At 35.6% G+C, this 18,338-nt stretch overlaps 1 protein-coding gene across 2 annotated transcripts; it reads right to left on the bottom strand.

Annotated features, from left to right (window-relative positions):
* Positions 1 to 5,466: 5,466 nt before the first annotated feature.
* On the bottom strand, positions 5,467 to 18,126 carry LOC149840814 (AT-hook motif nuclear-localized protein 14-like). 2 transcript variants are annotated; one of them, XM_090003361.1, is made up of 6 exons: positions 17,654 to 18,126; positions 14,902 to 14,954; positions 10,350 to 10,481; positions 6,464 to 6,625; positions 6,116 to 6,380; positions 5,467 to 5,785 (listed from the first exon to the last, which is right to left on the bottom strand). In XM_090003361.1, the coding sequence occupies exons 1-6, from the start codon at positions 18,003 to 18,005 to the stop codon at positions 5,736 to 5,738; spliced, it is 1,014 nt and encodes a 337-aa protein (XP_089859487.1). In that variant the 5' UTR covers positions 18,006 to 18,126; the 3' UTR covers positions 5,467 to 5,735. The 2 variants fall into 2 exon arrangements, with proteins under 2 accessions (XP_089859487.1, XP_089859488.1); XM_090003362.1 differs by lacking the exon at positions 10,350 to 10,481.
* Positions 18,127 to 18,338: the final 212 nt, after the last annotated feature.

The following is an 18,338-nucleotide window of genomic DNA, read 5'->3' as shown; positions in this document are numbered from 1 at the left end:
AGAAATCTGCTAGCAACACCTACTGCATATGCGATGTCTGGTCTCGTACATACCATATTGTACATCAAGCTTCTGACTGCTGAAGCATAAAGAACTTTTTTTATTTTCTCCTTCTCCTCGTCACTTGATGGACTCTGTTCTGAGTTCAACTTAAAGTGACCTGCAAAAGGAAAACCAACTGGCTTTGCATTGTTAATACTGAACCTATCCAACACCTTCTCGATGTAATTCTCCTGTGATAATCATATCTTCTTGGTTTTTCTATCACGAGAGATCTGCATGCCCAATATTTCCTTTGTTGACCCCATGTCCTTCATTGCAAAGGTCTTACTCAGTTCCTTCTTGAGCTTGCCAATTATAGACATATCTTCTCCAAGGATAAGTATATCATCAACATATAACAAGAGAATAACAAAATTCTCACTGAACCATTTTATGTAGACACAATAATCTAAAGTTGGTCTATTGTATCCATTTTTAGCCATAAATGAATCAAATTTCTTATACCACTGTCTTTGAGCTTGCTTCAGCCCATACAAGCTCTGTTTCAACCTGCATACAAGATTTTCTTTACCTTTGACTTTGAAGCCTTCTGGTTGCTCCATGTATATCTCCTCCTCCAAATCACCATAGAGGAAAGCAGTCTTCACATCTAGTTGCTCAATCTCAAATCCATGCTAGCAACAATACCTAGAGCAACAGGAATAGAAGACATTTTAACAATAGGAGAGAAAATCTCTTCAAAGTCAATATCTTGCTTTTGATCAAAGTCTTTCACAACCAATCTAGCTTTGTACTTTGGTTGAGAACATTGTTCTTGAGTCTTCAACCTGAAAACTCACTTGTTCTTCAAGGCCTTTCTGCCTTCTGGTAGTTCCACCAAGTCATAAGTGTGGTTCTTCTGCAATGCATCCATCTCATTGTGCATAACTATCAGCTACTGCTCTTTCTGTTCACACTCTTGTGCTCCTTGGTAACTCTCTGGTTCACCTGCATCAGTAAGCATTACATACTCATGTGGAGAATACCTTCTGGAAGGTTGTGACTCTTTGAAAGATCTTCTCAACTGGGGTTTTGGAGAAGGTTGCTCTCCAACTTCTTCCTGCTTAACATGACCTATAGGTAAATCAACATCAGCCTCTGCATCATCTTCTTGCACTGCTTTTCCTTCAACTTGTGCCACTGGAAGAGTAACTGGATCCAAGTGGATAGATCCACCTGCAGAAGTCTGAATTGGCACCTCTTTCTTGATATCTTCAAGTGTCTGGTCTTCAAAGAATACCATGTCTTTTGATCTGAATACCTTCTGCTTCTTTGGATTCCATAGCCTGTAGTTGAATTCAGCATCACCATATCCCAGAAAAATGCATTGCCTCATCTTATCATCAAGCTTGAACCTCTCCTCCTTGGAGATATGTGCAAATGCCTTGCATCCAAATACCCTCAGGTGCTTGTAGGACACATCCTTTCCTGACCACACCCTATCTGCAACATCATTTGCTAAGGCATGAGCATGAGACGTGTTGACCACAGCAACTGTTGTCCTTAAGGCCTCGTCCCAGAATTTCTTTGGCAGCTTGGACTATGCAAGCATACACCTGATTCTCTCTGCAATTGTACAGTTCATCCTTTCTGCAACTGCATTGTGCTGTGGAGTACCTGGAACTGTCAACTCATGGCGAATTCCATAAATTTTATAATATTCATAGAATGGACCTGTGTACTCACCATCATTATCTGATCTGATGCATTTCAATTGCTTTCCAGTTTTCCTCTCAACCATAGCATGGAATTGCTTGAATACATCCAGAACCTAATCCTTGGTTTTTAGAGGGTATGCCCAAACCTTCCTGAAGAAGTCATCTATAAAAGTAACAAAATAAAATACACCACTGAAAGTTTTCACATCAGTAAAACCATTAACAGTTTTTGTTCTCAGAGGACCACAAACATCAGTATAAACTCGCTCCAGAATCTAGAATGTGAGATTTTCTATGAAAGGCATTTCTAACAAAAGATATTCTATATTGCTTACCAGCTAAGCAATGAACACAAGGGTTTAGATGTGTACCTTTTAACTCTAGAAGTTGCTCCCCCTTAGCAAGAATCTGCAAGCCCATCTCACTCATGTAGCCTAACCGACTATGCCACAAATCAATAGAAGAGTCTTCAACTGTTCCTTGCATACCTTACCTTGCATCTTGTAAAGAGTACATCTTTTTCATCTGGCCTGAACCAACGACCCCGTTGTTGAGTTTCCACTGTCTTTGGCTAAAAACACTGCTTTTGTCCTCTTCATCAAAATTTCCTACTGAAAGCAAAATTCAACCTCAAGTTAGAAACATGTCTGACATCCTTGAGCACCAACATGTACCCAAGACTGGTCTGAAGATGAATATCTTCAATCCCTATCATTTCTAACGTTCATGTGTTTCTCATCCGAACAACACCAAAATTATTGATCCTATATGTACTGAAATACTTTCTCTGTGGTGTGGCATGGTATGAGGCTCCTATGTCTATGACCCAATCTGTATCCTGGCATACACAGATACATGGATCATTAGTAGTAGACAAAATCATAAGCTCACCTTCAATTGTGGTTGTGGTATCTTCTTTGGTTTCTGATGATTTTGTCTTTTTCTCCTTTTTTCTGATTTTTCTTTGGCTCTTTGCACTGATTCTGGAAGTACCCTTTCTTTCTACAATTGTAGCAAGTGATGTTCTTCCTTGACCTGGACTTGCTACTATATCTGCGGTCATTTTTTCTGTCCTTTGACCGACCTCTGCCTTTGGATGAACTCACTATCAATCCTTTACTTGAATCCTCATTCGGTGATGGTTTTCTCCTAATTTCATTTGAAATGAGCGTACATGTGACCTCTTCCATATCCAATGTTTCTTTTTCGTAAATTATGGTTGTCACAAGATGCTTAAAAAATAGTGACAATGAGGTTAGTAACAACAAAGCTTTATCCTCATCTTCAAGTTTAACATTCAGACTAAACAGACCAGCAATAATCTTATTAAATACATTAAGATGGTCAAGAATATGAGTATCTTCCTTCATACGAAGACTATAAAGTTGTTTCTTGAGGTGTAACTTGTTGAACAAGTTCTTGATCATATAAAGACTCTCTAGCCACAACCGCAATCTCGTCGTTGTTCTTTCTTCCATCACGTTACACATGACTTCATCTGATAGACACAACTCAATCACACCAGTGGCCCTCAAGTCAAAATCATCACATTCATCATCGGCCATGATTTCTGGCTTATTCGCCTTCCCGACAAGGGCCTTGTGCAACCCTTTCTGTGCAAGTAGGGTCTTCACCCTTCTTTACCATAAGAAGAAGTTTCTTTTGCCATCAAACATCTCCACCTCTAACTTGAAGCTAACTAACTTAGAAGACATGATTTTTCATGAACTAGCTCTGATACCACTTGTAGAGTAATGAAAATAACAAAAATATTCATGCGAAAGCAATATAAGATCTAATAAAAGCACAATCAAATCACAACACAAGGGTTTACGTGGTTCGGTCAACACGACCTACATTCACGGGGCACGGAGAGAATAATCTACTATAATAAGAGTAGAGAGTACAATGTAGAGAGTACAACGTCCAATAGCATGCCCAAAGCTAAAGAGAATAACAATAAAGGAATCACAGAAAGAGATGGATACAAGATTACCTATCGGGAGCACAACCCGAGTCAAAACCCACACCACAACCAACACCTCTCTTTGAGGATCAATGTGTGGTGACGAACCTTCTTCTTTCCTCTTCTTCTCTCTATTCTCTCTATCTCTCTTACTTCTTTTCTCTCTACACACTGTCACTCTGCTCACAGTACTCTGCCCTCCTATGCCTAACACGCAGCCTCTGCACCCCTATTTATAGATGGCATAGAGCCTTCTAGATGTGAACCTTCTAGATATGAGTCTTCTAGATGTGAACCTTATAGACTCATTCCAGAAACCGAAGGGGTTTTGGCCCTTCAACTTCTCATGCATTAATGAGAAACAGTGGGTGACTATTTCACTTCCCCATATCATTAATGAGGGATAGGGCTGGACCCAACAATAGCAGTTGTCCTCATCGTGAATAATTAATCAAAAGCTACCCTCAGTAGATCATGATCAGTTGGAAAGAAAATTAACCTTATCAGGTCGAATAGTTTGTCAAACCATAGTTGGCGATAAAATGAAGCTAATGTTTATAAAAAATATTTAACTTAAACATAACATAAGAAGAGCACAATTAAAAACAACAAAATCAGAACTTGTAAAAATTTCAGAAAGTAGCAAACAATGGAAGTCAGTTATATGTTCCAGTTGATCCCAAAGGAAATATAGTTACATTTTCACCGATCAAAGGGTAAAAAAAAACATTAAATAGATTTCATGGCTAGTTTTTTTTTATTTTTGTACATACCTTTCTTATTATTCCCCATACTCTCTCTCTCTCTCTCTCTCTCTCTCTCTCTCTCTCTCTCTCTCTCTCCACACACACACACAGAGAGAGAGAGAGAGAGAGAGAGAAAATCGAGACCCCCTCATCGCTTGTTATAGACTGCCAGTTCATAGGTGTTTGTTTTGTCTCATGAATCAATGACAGTTAAAATGTTCCAAATACTTTAATTTTGATGAGCTTTCCAAGCTCTGAATGAGCTTATTTTTAAGCCTGAGCGTGCTCATCTATTAAATGAATGAATTCAACCTTTTTTTTATCATTGAAAAAAAAAAAAGCTAACCTCTCCATGTAGCAAATGGAATAAATTAAAACCAATTTTCAGATTCTCTCTGGAGGCCGATTTAAAGAATAATTGTCAAAGCAAGAATTGCTACCATAACCGTCATTATCATCATCTGCACTGCCACCATACCTCATCTTTAAATGTACACGTAAATAATAATCTCAGAAATTCATGCACTGCCTTAAAGAGTCCAACTGCTCTAAGAGACAGAGGAATAGTAAAATGCTACAGAACAGCTGCTCATCCTGCATCCCTCTCAGTTTTCACTTTACCAGCTTCAACTCATTTTTTTGTCCTGGTGATGGAACTACTGGAATGGCTCATCCTGATTTAAAAACAAGATTGAACTCTGAGGGTAGCTGATATCCACGCTCCATACGTGGAACAGCAAGCAGTTTCACCAAATAAGTGAAGGAACATCGTAGAAGCTCAGCTAATGAACAAATTGATTTAACTACCAAATTTGACGATCATTCTCCGAACTGATGCAGTGCCATGACAAACCTAAGCTGGAATCTTTGCTATATCCCAATTTTGATTGCTGTATCGCACTCACTCATTGCAATGACAATGTCACGAAAGGCTTATAGATAACTGTAGATTCAGTGATTTACTGCCCGTGAGTTTGTTTTGTACATCTGGCAGAAAGACTGAAAACATGGCAAACAGGAAATAAACTGCAGCAAATGGAAACTTGACTCCGGATTGTGGACAAATTTATATATAAGTATATCCAACATGGTGGGAGGTGAACTTGTGAGAGTTTCTGTGCACGTCTTGGAATCAATCAGATAAAATCATTGATTGTAGAGGAAAAAAATGAAAAATATAGGCTCCATACATCAAGAATCGGTACAGAGCATCTATGGCCATTGGACACAGAAAGGAGAGCCTGTCATAAATGTATAATCTTCGATCAAGGTAAATATATAAATCAGGCTTCAACTTATTTGCAAATTTGTAGTCCTCTGGTCTCACAAATGGTCATCTCCATCATCAGGAGATTGATCATGATCATCCCTTCCTGCAAAACCATGAAGTCTGATCAACGTGAATAGTCAACATACACCCATCTCATAAATGAAAAAAAATCTACAGGATCTTTCACAATAGATACGAGTTGGTTCAAAAACTATCAAGGATTATGAAGCCTTCTTCATGGACTTTTAGTATACAGAGATATGTATACCTGCTACAAATATCAACAGAACTGAGTCTATTAACTTTGATATAGTCTACCATGACTAGAAATACAGATCTGGAAGTTTTACTTTGTTTTCAAAATATACATCCGTTCAAAGTAAAACAAAACATAAACAATGAAATAATAAGTTTAATGCATACTTAAGTTTACCTTCTGAATCAATACAGCGACTCCAATCAGTCGATCGAGGATTAATCATATGCATCTGATGTTGAAGCATAAATGTGTTTCCTGTTATATGATTACCATTCCCTCCTTTACTTAAAACTTTTGCAGAGTCTGACATTGGTCTGAAACTTACAGGTGTAACTGATGTTCCAACGATTGATGAAGGCAACTTGCTAACTGAAGCTTCAGCTTTTCCAGCTTGGCTGAAATCCTTCTTACCATCAACCACAAAGGAACCAATAATAACCTGTAAATACCAGTCACTTAGGACCCGCAGTAAGAGAATCTGTGGAGGGACCAACATATCAGATTTCCCCTCTATTGCTATACCTGCACAGGGCTAGCTGCAATTAAAGGACCACCAACACCACCCCCAACAATACGACCATCTGACCCAGAAAAACACACACTAAGCCCGCCAGTTATTGATGATGCTCCACCAGTTTCCGAGTGTAGAAATGACCCTGATAATGACAGGATCTCAAACCTCCCCTAAAAAATCACCAGGTAAACATATTATAACTTGAAAGGAGAATCAAAGACCATCCCATGCAGATAACAAAACATTGCACCAATGTACAAACATCATTCATGGAATTTCTAGGCAAGGGAATCTCAGAATATTTAAAAACTATATTTCTAATAAAAAATTACAGAAAAGTTTTTAAAAAATATAAAAATTGTGACTCATCTTGTAGTAAGATGTAGGTGTAAGCATGACTAAATCAAATAAATAGCAACTTGGTGAATTTGTGCAAGATGAGAAGTCACATATCTAATGGAAATAAAAAAGGGCCTCTCCTGTCCCTATATACGATATCCCTCTTTCATCCCTTTCCATTTTCATATTTGCTTGGCATCATTCACGTGAAAGTGTCACTGAATGTTACCTTTCATGTTTTATTTCAATAGGTTGTTTTACTTCTAAAAAAATTGGAAATGAGCTAAACAATAAAAATATTCCTTAGAAAGATAATATTGAATTGACTTTTACGTTGATGATTTTAATGTGATTCTAATAAAAAATTATGTTAAAACTGCAATAAATTGAATAATGAAAGTAATTTGATCATCACAATTTTTTGGTTTGTTAACCGTTTTGTCTATTTATTACAGGAAAGAAAAATGTGAACTGAAAATATCAGTGATGCTTGTAACTATTCATGTCACTGCTCCACACTGCTTAATTTCCATGGAAAAAGGCAAAGCATATAATGGTGCACATGATGAATAACAAATATCAGCCAGGTTTCAACTGATATAGTGAAAACCAAATTTCACTTTTGAAGGAAAACATAAAGGAGGCCCCCAATATACGCATAAATTTTCTCCACAAACGATAGACAAAACCCCTTACTGTATTCTGATATATGTATGTTGCGATGAAACAATATAAAGTGACTGTGGCATGACCCTTGCATGCACACATATGCACGTACACACGCATGCATGTGCAAGAGAAAATAATTACTGGAATGAAGATTGATAGACAAAGGAACAATCTACATTTCCCCTTTTTTATATCCAGGGAAAAATTACCATAACAAACACATTTAGATTAGAAGATACTCTCTTTGTCAATGTTTCAAAGGGGAAAGGCAAGAGAAGGCCATCTGGTATTCCAAGGCTCATGCCTGCATGTTTAAGCTTCAAAAAGTTCAAAGGATTTAGAAAGAAGAAAATACTAGAAATATGATAAAACTAGTATGTATTATGCAAGGTTGTTTGTATCATGCCGTATCATACAATATGGTATGATACGTATCATTACTTTTGGGGTTTATGATACACACTTGTATCGCGATACGAGTGCATATCGTACACGTATCGAGTGTATCGTACGATACACCCATGTATCGTATTGTATCATATGATAAATAGTGTATCGTATGATACACCTTCGTCGCACTTTAAAAAGGCCAAAAACTACTTTTTTTCATTTTGAGTTTTAAATACCTTTTGAAAACCAACTTCTTCATTTGTCTAGAGGCCATTAGAAGTGCATTTTCACTGTTTTTTCACCCAAAAATGTAAGTTAAGATAATAAAAGTGCATTTTCACCCTTTTTCACTCAAGAAAATGGGTTAAGGTAAAAAAATCTTTATTATGAGTAAAATTACAAAGCTATTCTCCAAAAAAGGGCTGCCCCCTACAATCCCCCGCCAACTTACCGCGAAGTTGGATCCACAAAAATTAAAGATTTATATCAAGGTAGAAATCAAGCTCCACACTCCAACAAAGATGACATCATATGATCTGACATAGCAATACAACACTCAAGTAATGAGTGAAAATTGAGTAAAACTATTGTCATAATATTTTTGTTTATGTAGTATGAAAGTATGAGTCCTGTGGCATGTTGTTAATTGCAAGATATTTAATATTTTGCATTATTCTTATGAGATAGTTGATGTTTGATGATGTCTTATGCAGCTCATAGAGACATTAATGCTTCATATGTGATTTTATGGTTGTAGCAATTCATCATTATTTGATGTGATATGTTTTTTTAGAATTTTTACTAATTTTTCTGATTTTCTTGATTTTTTGAACTTTTGTATTTTTTTATTAAAAATTTACGATAAGGTGTTACTATTGGCCCAACCGATATAGGTAATGATATGCTACTTACAACCTTGGTATTATGCAATTTAAAAATTAAAAAGCAAAATCAAAGTTTCACTAAAGTAGGACTAACAAAATCAAAGTTTCACTAAAGTAATAGACTAGCTACATGATATTTAACTATCATTTTCTTTTTTGAAATGAAAATAAAGCAAAGGTTATTAAAAGGAAGAAGATGAGCAATCACTGAGAAACAAAAAATACATGCGATTCTCAAACTATAAGATGGAAACCTAAGTCATGGTTTGCAAGACAAGAAGCAAAAGTGGGGAATAAGATGGGAAGCAGAAGCAGAAACAAACAACCTTATGATTTAAGGATGATCAGGAAGCTGAAAGCCATGTGAACAATTATTTTGTGAGAGAATCTTTTGTTGCAAAAGCAAGAACAGAGCAATGGGCAGATAGAAAACAAGGTAAATATTTATTAAAGGTAGTGATACACTGACTCCAACAACTCAACAAGTGAGTAAAGATAAGAAAAAATGTTTTAGATCAACAGGGTTCACAGGTGGCAGTAAGGGACTATAGAAGTGGTCAAACAGCATTCATCAACTTATTTTCCACCTGACTTTGTAGCGAGTAATCATTTTCCTTGATCAAGTGGAGCGTATAAAATATGATCTACGTCAACAAATCATTAAATCACATGAAGAACAAAAAAATAAAAGCACATGTAACTATCTTGAATAACAAGAAATGAAAATCAATTTCACAATGGATTTATGCCATTATTTAGGAAGCATGATTCATAATAATATTTGAAATTTCCCAATAATAGGTAGCATACTTCTAATGACTAAGAAGCATGCGTCCCTAAAGCTTTCCAACAACAAAGAGGTGTTTTGTTTCCAAAGTCAGGGATAAGGTTCTTAGGAAGCATGCTACCCCCTTGAGCATTAGTTCAGGCAACTCTTACCCAACCAACTATAATCATTCTTAGGACAAATTGTTAAAATACCTACACCCAACCAACTATAATCTAATACACCAAAAAGTAACAATGTTTCAGCAATATAATTGCTTTTAAAGGTATTTTTAGTCATTTCAATCAGTTGAACATAGATATTGTTAAGATAACATTATAACTAGTTCAATCAGAGATAAACCTATATATATATATATATATAGAGAGAGAGAGAGAGAAAGAAGTGGTAGCTGCTAACCACTTTTCTAGCTAATCGTTGTGCCAATTGCAATTTATCATATTATTCTTGCAAAAAATTCAACAAATGAAAAAGATTTTCAAACTTTTCATATTCTATCTTTTTTCAAAGGCTTTCCTGATATTTTGCCAAGAAAGATAAAATTTCTAAAACCTCCAATACTGATGATTGTGATATGTGGGTGCATTATCATTCAGCAATATATAACGAAGATGATGGGTGGACACACAAGTGAAAACCAATAGATATAAGACAAAAGGCATTGTAAAGTTATGTTGATGTAGTGATAAATTAATACAGTCAATATGGAGAAAGAAAAACATAAGATTCAAATAAACATGTTAAAGTACCTAAGATAACAGATGAACTTATGCAGCTGTAAATGCATTAGACAAGCGATAATGAACATTTTTAAGGGATTTCCACCTCATATGTGACAGTCCCTCCAGACATTGCTGGTTGGCGAAGACTTGCATTAGATATTGATCCATTTTCTGAGAGTATACAAATAGCAAGCTTTTGGTGTTGCATGAAGGACATAATTTTCTTGGAAACATCCTGTTCACATATATAAACATAAAAGCTGGCATTGTAACGGAAACTTATGTAGGCCAAGAAGAATATAAAGTCAACTTGAATGCGAATGAAACTATCAATATCTTTTTGAGAAAGAAACTATCAATACTTTAACTTTCTAAATTAGTAAGCTCGAATCCAAGAGACCATGTCTTTACAACCATAAAGCAGGTCACGTAAACAAGCAAAACAATTTCTCAACTCAACGATACAAACAACAAATTAATCAAATGAAAATTAACCACTTACAAAGAGACAAACTAAACAGCCTGGCATGATCATTTAGAATGGCTAAACTGTCACGAAGTGGCACGGAATCCAAGATGCAAAAAAAGAAGTAAAAAAATACTAAATCCTATTAGGAAAATGAAATCCAAATGCCATAGCACAATGCACTTGGATATAAACACTACAGAGACAAAAGTAGGAATCAAGAGTAAAAAATAAATAATTTTATTAATCAAAAAACATACAAAATACATTTAATCCTCACTACAAACCATAGTCGCAGATATTGGCAATATTTTCAAAATATCGCTATATTTTCATCAAATGATATTACAGGTAAAATATCATGATATTTTGAAAATATCGCCAATTTGATAGTATTGTGATATTATCATGAGAATATCACGATATTCTCGTGAAAATATCGCGATGTTGTCAATTATTGTTACTGTTTTTTATTTATTTTCTCTATCTTAAATGTGTTTTTCTTCTTTATTTTGAATTTTTTTACTTATTTCTATTATTATATATGTATTTTATTATTTAAACATGATATTTTCTTACTTATTTTTGTTATTTTTATATTTTTTATATTTTTTTTAAGCCCCGAGATTTTGCCGAGAATTTTCCGAGATTTATCACCAAACCTATAATATCGCGAGAAATAGCCTTGCCGAGATATAGCCAATACCGATATTTGTGACTATGCTACAAACACACTCATACAGACACCTAAACTACCCATCACTCTCTCACCTTTACAAAGCACACACTCACCAATATATATATATATAAGAGAGAAAAAGGGAGAAAAAAGAGGGACTAGCCCAACGGCTAGATTGATCAACATATTTTGACCAACAAAAAATAAAAAACATAAGGAACAAAAAACATATTAGGCCCGCTTTACTATATAAAACGGAATGCTGGGCTGCCAAGAGACATCATATTCAAAAAATGAGTGTAGCTGAGATGCGTATGCTGAGATGGATGTGTGGAAATACAATAAAAGATAAGATTCGGAACGAGGAGATACGCAAGAAGGTAGGTGTTGCACCCATTGAAAATAAGATGAGAGAGAATCGTTTACGATGGTTTGGACATATTCGATGAAGGCCAAATGATGCTCCAGTTAGAAGGATGGAGAAATGGGAAAATATATTAGTTAAAAGAGGTCGGGGTAGGCCTAGGAAGACATGGATGGAGGTGATAAGAAAGGATATGAATGCTTTGAACCTCACCGAGGACATGGCATTGGATAGAAATGAATGGAGGAGAAGGATTCATGTGGAAGACCCATAATGATTTTCTTTGTTGGTTCATATCGCCGACCCCAATTGTTTTGGGATGAAGGCGTAGTTGTTGTTGTTGTTGTTGTTGTTGTTGTTGTTGTTGTAAGGAACAAAAAACAGTCATTTAAAAAATGACTAAGAAATAATTTAAGTAAAATTCCTACTCTAACCTTAGTGGTATACATTAAGTATACTCAATCTATACAATACCTAGGATAATGACCAAACATTCAATAGGTATATCTTTGATATACCTAGAATAAAAAAGGAAATTCAAAAGATATACAAAGGGAAAAAGGATATACAAGAGGACATACAAGTACACCTAGGTATACTTTGGTATGAAAATACATACCCAACAATACATATATCTTAACATAAACTTCTCATAGAAGAATAATGATCTTGGTAAATTACAGTAAAGCTAATATATGAAGGAATGTGTAACTTGTCAAAATACTTGAAACCCAAGAACATGGTCAATTACAGGAAAAAGGAATCTGACACCTGAATTGTCTTCAAAATTCTGTATGGATCAAACAAGCCAAATTGGCATGAATTCAAACGTTGATAGTAAAAAGACCAAATGGTGTTTTTAACACAAACCAATTAGTTGACATTAACTGCCAACATTTTAGAAAAAATTAAGAAAACACTGCACAATTAGAGAAGGGTAGAATTTAGATCACAAATCAAACTTAGATGGTCTCAATTGATACCAGGAATGCAATAATAGATTCCTGGCAGGGAAGAAGGAAGATGAGAACTCATGCAGATAGATGCCATTGACCCCTAATGATCGAGCAGCACGCATTATTGTCATTTATACAATAACCCAGCTTAGGGTTAATAATAATTACATGATGTTACATTAATTATTAATTACAGATATGCCACACGTAAGTGGCATTAATGCAAGATATTAAATAAATAAAAATTTATAATAATGCAACCGGTATTATTACACAGCAGAACCAGAGCTGCCCCTCAAGTGGTACACTAGGAGTCATCATGTACAACTTGCTCTTCAAATAATTAAACCTGCATTTGGATTCATCTTTTGATGAAGACATCAGCTACCTAATGCTCCATTCCCATAAACACTATTGTTATTTCTTCTTCAACCTTTTCTCAGACAAAATGATAAGCAGCCTGGATATGTGTTGAACTATCATGGCGTTTTTGTTGTCATAGTTCAATGTGAAACCTAAAAGCATTTTACAACAGTTTTTTGTTTCATACACTTCCAAGATATTATATTTGGCCAAAAAGTAAACAAGACCTAGCAATTGAGGAATGTGAATTTGGATCTCCCACCTGAGTGGCATCAAAATGTCCAAATAAAAAATTTGATTTTCATGTCTTGCAAATCTATTTATCATAACATACCTTTTCAAACCTTATCATTCTCTTCAAATCATTTTGCATTTTGAAATAATTCATACTTTTTGTAGAAGCAAGGTGTAGATAAATTTTCATAATATTTTACAGCATGGTGTTATATAGAGACAGTCTGTATCTTGATCAGTTAAGGTGGTAATCTGAGTATATTCTTAAGCAATTGGGTTCCCAAAAATAAATCAGAAATAAAAAGTGTCAGAATGCAGACTTACATGAAGACACCTTTCAGTGGGATTCTTTTAATTGAATTAATAGTAGATCAGATTTAACTAGTATCAATATACCATGAAATGAGGATTTTAAGCAGTCTGTTTGATAGGATACAAATAGGGGTGTAACTAGATCGGATCCCGAACTGATTATACCTGACCTGACCCGATTTTAGTAGACCCCTGGGTTCGGTTCAGGTCCAAAATATAGACCTGTAATGAAAACGGGTCGGGTCTTGGGTATTGCAAATGAAGACCTGAACCCGTTTGGACCCGACCTGCGTTTTATACCTGAACCAAATGGTTTCTCATATTGTAAAACCGAACCGAACCGATTAGGTTTCCGAACCCGTTTTATTCTTGAACTGACCCGAACCTGAATCTGCTTTGTACAAGATCCGACCCAAACCCGAACCGATTACATACCCAAACCTGTTTTATAAATTGGTAGTACGAGGAAATAGCTAGAATAAAATGCTATGTTATATAATCAATTAAATATTTAAAGATGTTGATAAATTTAGAATTAATATGCATTTCCTTTTAGTAATCAAAACTTTAATTCATTTTTTGAAGATACTTCTATTTCCCTTCAGTATTGGAAATTGTCGGGTTGAAGTGAAGCCCATTATTTAGATTTGATATATTTTGAATATGATATACCATTAATGTTTTTTTATTTCAAGTTGAAATGATTGGTTGGTATGAAAATATTCCTTTTATATTTGAATTTTGGCATTATTTAGAATAGTTAATAAACTTCTCATTTGTAGCATATAAACTTCTTAATGAATAGTTGATTAATTAATTTACATGTTTTTTTATTGGCAGGTAATTAGGGCTAGAATACCAATCATATCAAGACCTGAGCTGAAACCCGAACCCGTTAATACCCAAACCCATTAACCCATATGGGTCTACTTTCTTCAGCCATACCCAGACCCGAACCCGATCCAAATCAAAATGGGTCTATCAAAGACCCGACCCAGTACATACCCGAACCCGTTAACCCATATGGGTCCACAATTTCCAGTTGTACCCGAACCCTAACCTGAACCCGAATTAGATTGGATCGGGTTTGGGTCCTACTTTTAAACCCAATTCAGAATCAGGTCTAATAAGACCTGAACCGAACCCGGCCTGGTTATAGCCCTAGATACAAATATTCAACACTCACGCTCCCATTTTGCAAAAGTGAAAAAAGATTTGGAGCAAATAGTCTAAGAATCTCAATCTAAAATAGAAGGATAAGCTTGCAACTGAGCTACGCACTTCTCCAGCTGCAACCATGATCACATGAGGTGTAAATCCTTGCCCAGCATTACCTGCAATATAATTAAAATCATGACTATTATTATATGTCAAATTCCAACTGTTACACAGTTTTCACTCACATGATTTTGCACTCGAAGCATTATTGTGGAAAGAGGCAAGCATATTCTTAAAAATACAGCAAGGGGCGCCAGATTTTTTTTTTCATAATACAGGAAGGGTCACATAACTTCCTTTAAGATAGGAAAGAAATAAGAATGCATCAACTTAATGTTAGATCAAAAACTACATTTCATTCAAAAAATGCAGACAACAGAAAAAATCTCACTTATAGAATTGTCCAATCTACATAGGTTTGTCTGTGCATTATCATAGTTCCTACAACATATGGCATAACACCTTTCATGCTAGTGTTGTTTCAAGTTCTTCTGCAATTTCTATACCTAAAACTGCCTTAACACGATCATCCATAAGCATAACTGTTATTATCAGCTATTTCTAAATGAAGCAATCTATTATAAGAGATTCAAAATAAATGAAGTGATAAATAAAATTTTACAAAATTTATAGAAACCAAGAAAATACTTATTAGTGAGCCTTAATGTGTGTCACTCAGCTATAATCATGAATAGCAATATTTTGGCTATTTCTTAATGAAGCAATCTATTAGAAGAGATTTAAAATAAAATAACTGGTAAGTAAAAGTTTATAAAATTATAGAAATCAAGAAAATAGATCATATTATTGTTTTCCACAACAATATTGAGAAAAATGCTATTATCAATGGCAAATTCAAGGAATCAATTAGAAAAGTTTATTCAAATTGGAAAAAAAAGGAACATATCATAGTATTCCTTGAGATGTTTCAAGATCTTCATGACATTTCTGCAACAATATTTTCAGCATGTCATCAAAATGACAGGAAAAACTGTGTTTTTCAGTATCTTGCAAAGGAAATAACGGGATTTTAAATGTGACTATGATCTTATAGTTACACACAATTTTGCTTCCTGTAACTGTTTGCAGCCCAAGAATTAGCATCATCATGTAGCTTAAGTCAGCACAATCCTATAAAAAACCCTCTAAGTGGAGAAACAACCTGATGATCACACAATAGATAATTTAGCTTTTCTTCATTATAACCTACTTGTGATGTTCTTGTGAACCCACATTATTCTTTGCGATTCACCTGACTACCAAGCTTACTTTACTACAGTAAATATTTTCATCTTAACCATAACTTATTCCACATTTTCTTTCACCATAAACTTGCAGTCCTTGCGATCAATTCTTACTGTATTGACTCTCAAATACTTTTGCTCAAGGGTTTTCTTTTATAGTTGTAATACATGGTTACAGCTTGCACAGTTTGGGCAAAACTATTCGATATAAGTCTCCTGCATAAATTATGTCAAATGACATACAAGCTAATTGAAAAAATTATAAACTACGAGCATTGGGGTTAGACAGGATTAAAAGCAGGGGAAACCAACTCTTTGTAAATATTGTTCATTTTCACTAAAGGCATCCGTCCCACAGCTGAGCGACCAATTCTAGGGGGGAGGGTGGGCAGCGGGGTTGGTCAATGGGGTGTTCCCATCCTGGGGACAGAAATCAGGGTACCAATGCACGCTACTCCAATAACTTAAAAGTATGTCAGCAAGAGCAAACCAAGATTGAATACTTGAATGTTGTGTTATGCTTTTTGTCCATGAACATTTGATGTTCCCATCTAAGATGATCGATTAGGACAGGAATCTTCATTACCCTTGTAGCCACAAATCTCAAGATATGAGAATTTATCAGTAAGGAAAATCTTGTCAGATTTTGAAATGTTTCCACAAGCATCAGACAAGATTGATAAATTAGAAATAGAAATAATTAAACATATAAATCCTACAAGTATCAGCTTAAATTGCAACAATGACACTAGTCAGCAAGTTTACTTTTTTGTGATTTTCAGGTATTGTAAATTTTTCACAACAAAACCATGATAAATTCTGTTGCTAATATTGTGGCTATGATTAGACTAGACTAGAGTACAGCTTGCTGCCACAAAGGTTATACTCATCAAGAGATAATACAAGGTTAAGACCAATATATTACCGATACAGGAAATGCTACTTTGAAACCAAAGCATAAAGGAACAAAGAAAGAAAAGTGAATGGAAGCATAAGTCAAAGCCTAAGAAATATATATACATTATAACACTAAGATACCATCTTCGTTTAGGAAAAACAACCACCCTAAAAAATTAAGAAATTTACATATATAAAAAGACATTGAGTAGAGATGGGATAAACTTATGACAAAACAAGCACAGTCTAACATGTGCATGCGTGAGATTACTTGTTCAGAAAGTGCACACGCTTGACACAGATAAATTAAATCTGGTGCACCGCCCATATAAGATATCTGTAACTCCAAAAGGCAGGGCATCGTCCTATTCTAAACTAGGTTCTGCAACAAAGCCAATCTACGAAGCTAAAATTCTTATCTATAGAAAAACGTCCATATCGTCCAAAAAAACAAATTCTCGAAGGCAAACCAATTGCTAAACTAGACATTCCAATCCCATCCTCAACCATGCAAAAGAAAATGGATAAAAAGCCATAATTTTTCATCAGCCGCATAAGAAACCTCTAAAAAACAAGAGATGGGTTTCCCAAAAACTCTCAAAAACAAGCAATGGGTGCTCAAAACTATCAAAAAACAAGCAATGGGTTGCCTCAAAATGGATCGAAAAGCTTACCGAGAGCGACCATTTGGGCCTTCTTAGCGGAACCGGGCTGTTCCTTGCGAGCAACTGAGGAGGCAGGAAGACTCACGACGACGGTGGGCTTCACGGACCCATCGGAACCAACACCGTACTTTCTCGGTCGACCCCGTTTCCGTCGGACGACCTCCGGAACGGTGGTGGGCCTCCCCGCGACGGAGTGGGGAAAGACGAGGGCGGGGCCATCAGCAGGGTAAGGGGGGGAGGAGGAGGAAGCGTTGGGGTTGGAGACGGGAGAGCCAAAAAGGCCATTGTTGGGTGGTGGGCCTGACTGTGGCTGGTACCGAAGGAGTTGAGGCTGCCATCGTTGCCCTCCGTCTTCATGCATGGAGGAGTCCAGTCCACTCAGACAACGAGGAGCGCTGAAATTTTGGGGGCAACGGACAGCAAAGAGCTTAAGTCGGATGTACTTCTCTCGTTTTTTTTTATTTCTTTAAAACTTTTCTTGTTTCAAGTTTCCCATCTCTCTCTTCCCTCAAAAAAATTAGTTTCCTATCTCTCTAGAGAACGTGAAAGAGTGGCTCTTGCATTTTTTTTTTGGACAATTTACAACATGATACTTTAGTTTTTGCATAATTCAAAAACACCACTAATCTTTAAAATTTTGAAAAAGATTCTTGGATTTGTTTCTGTCTTTTTTCCTTCTTTCTTCTTTAGTAGG

The sequence above is a fragment of the Nuphar pumila genome, chromosome 4, assembly GCF_984573655.1.
Source record: "Nuphar pumila chromosome 4, dmNupPumi1.hap1.1, whole genome shotgun sequence".
Lineage (NCBI taxonomy): Eukaryota > Viridiplantae > Streptophyta > Magnoliopsida > Nymphaeales > Nymphaeaceae > Nuphar > Nuphar pumila.
Note: the sequence above shows the minus strand (reverse complement) of the source record. Positions and strands in the feature narration are given on the sequence as shown.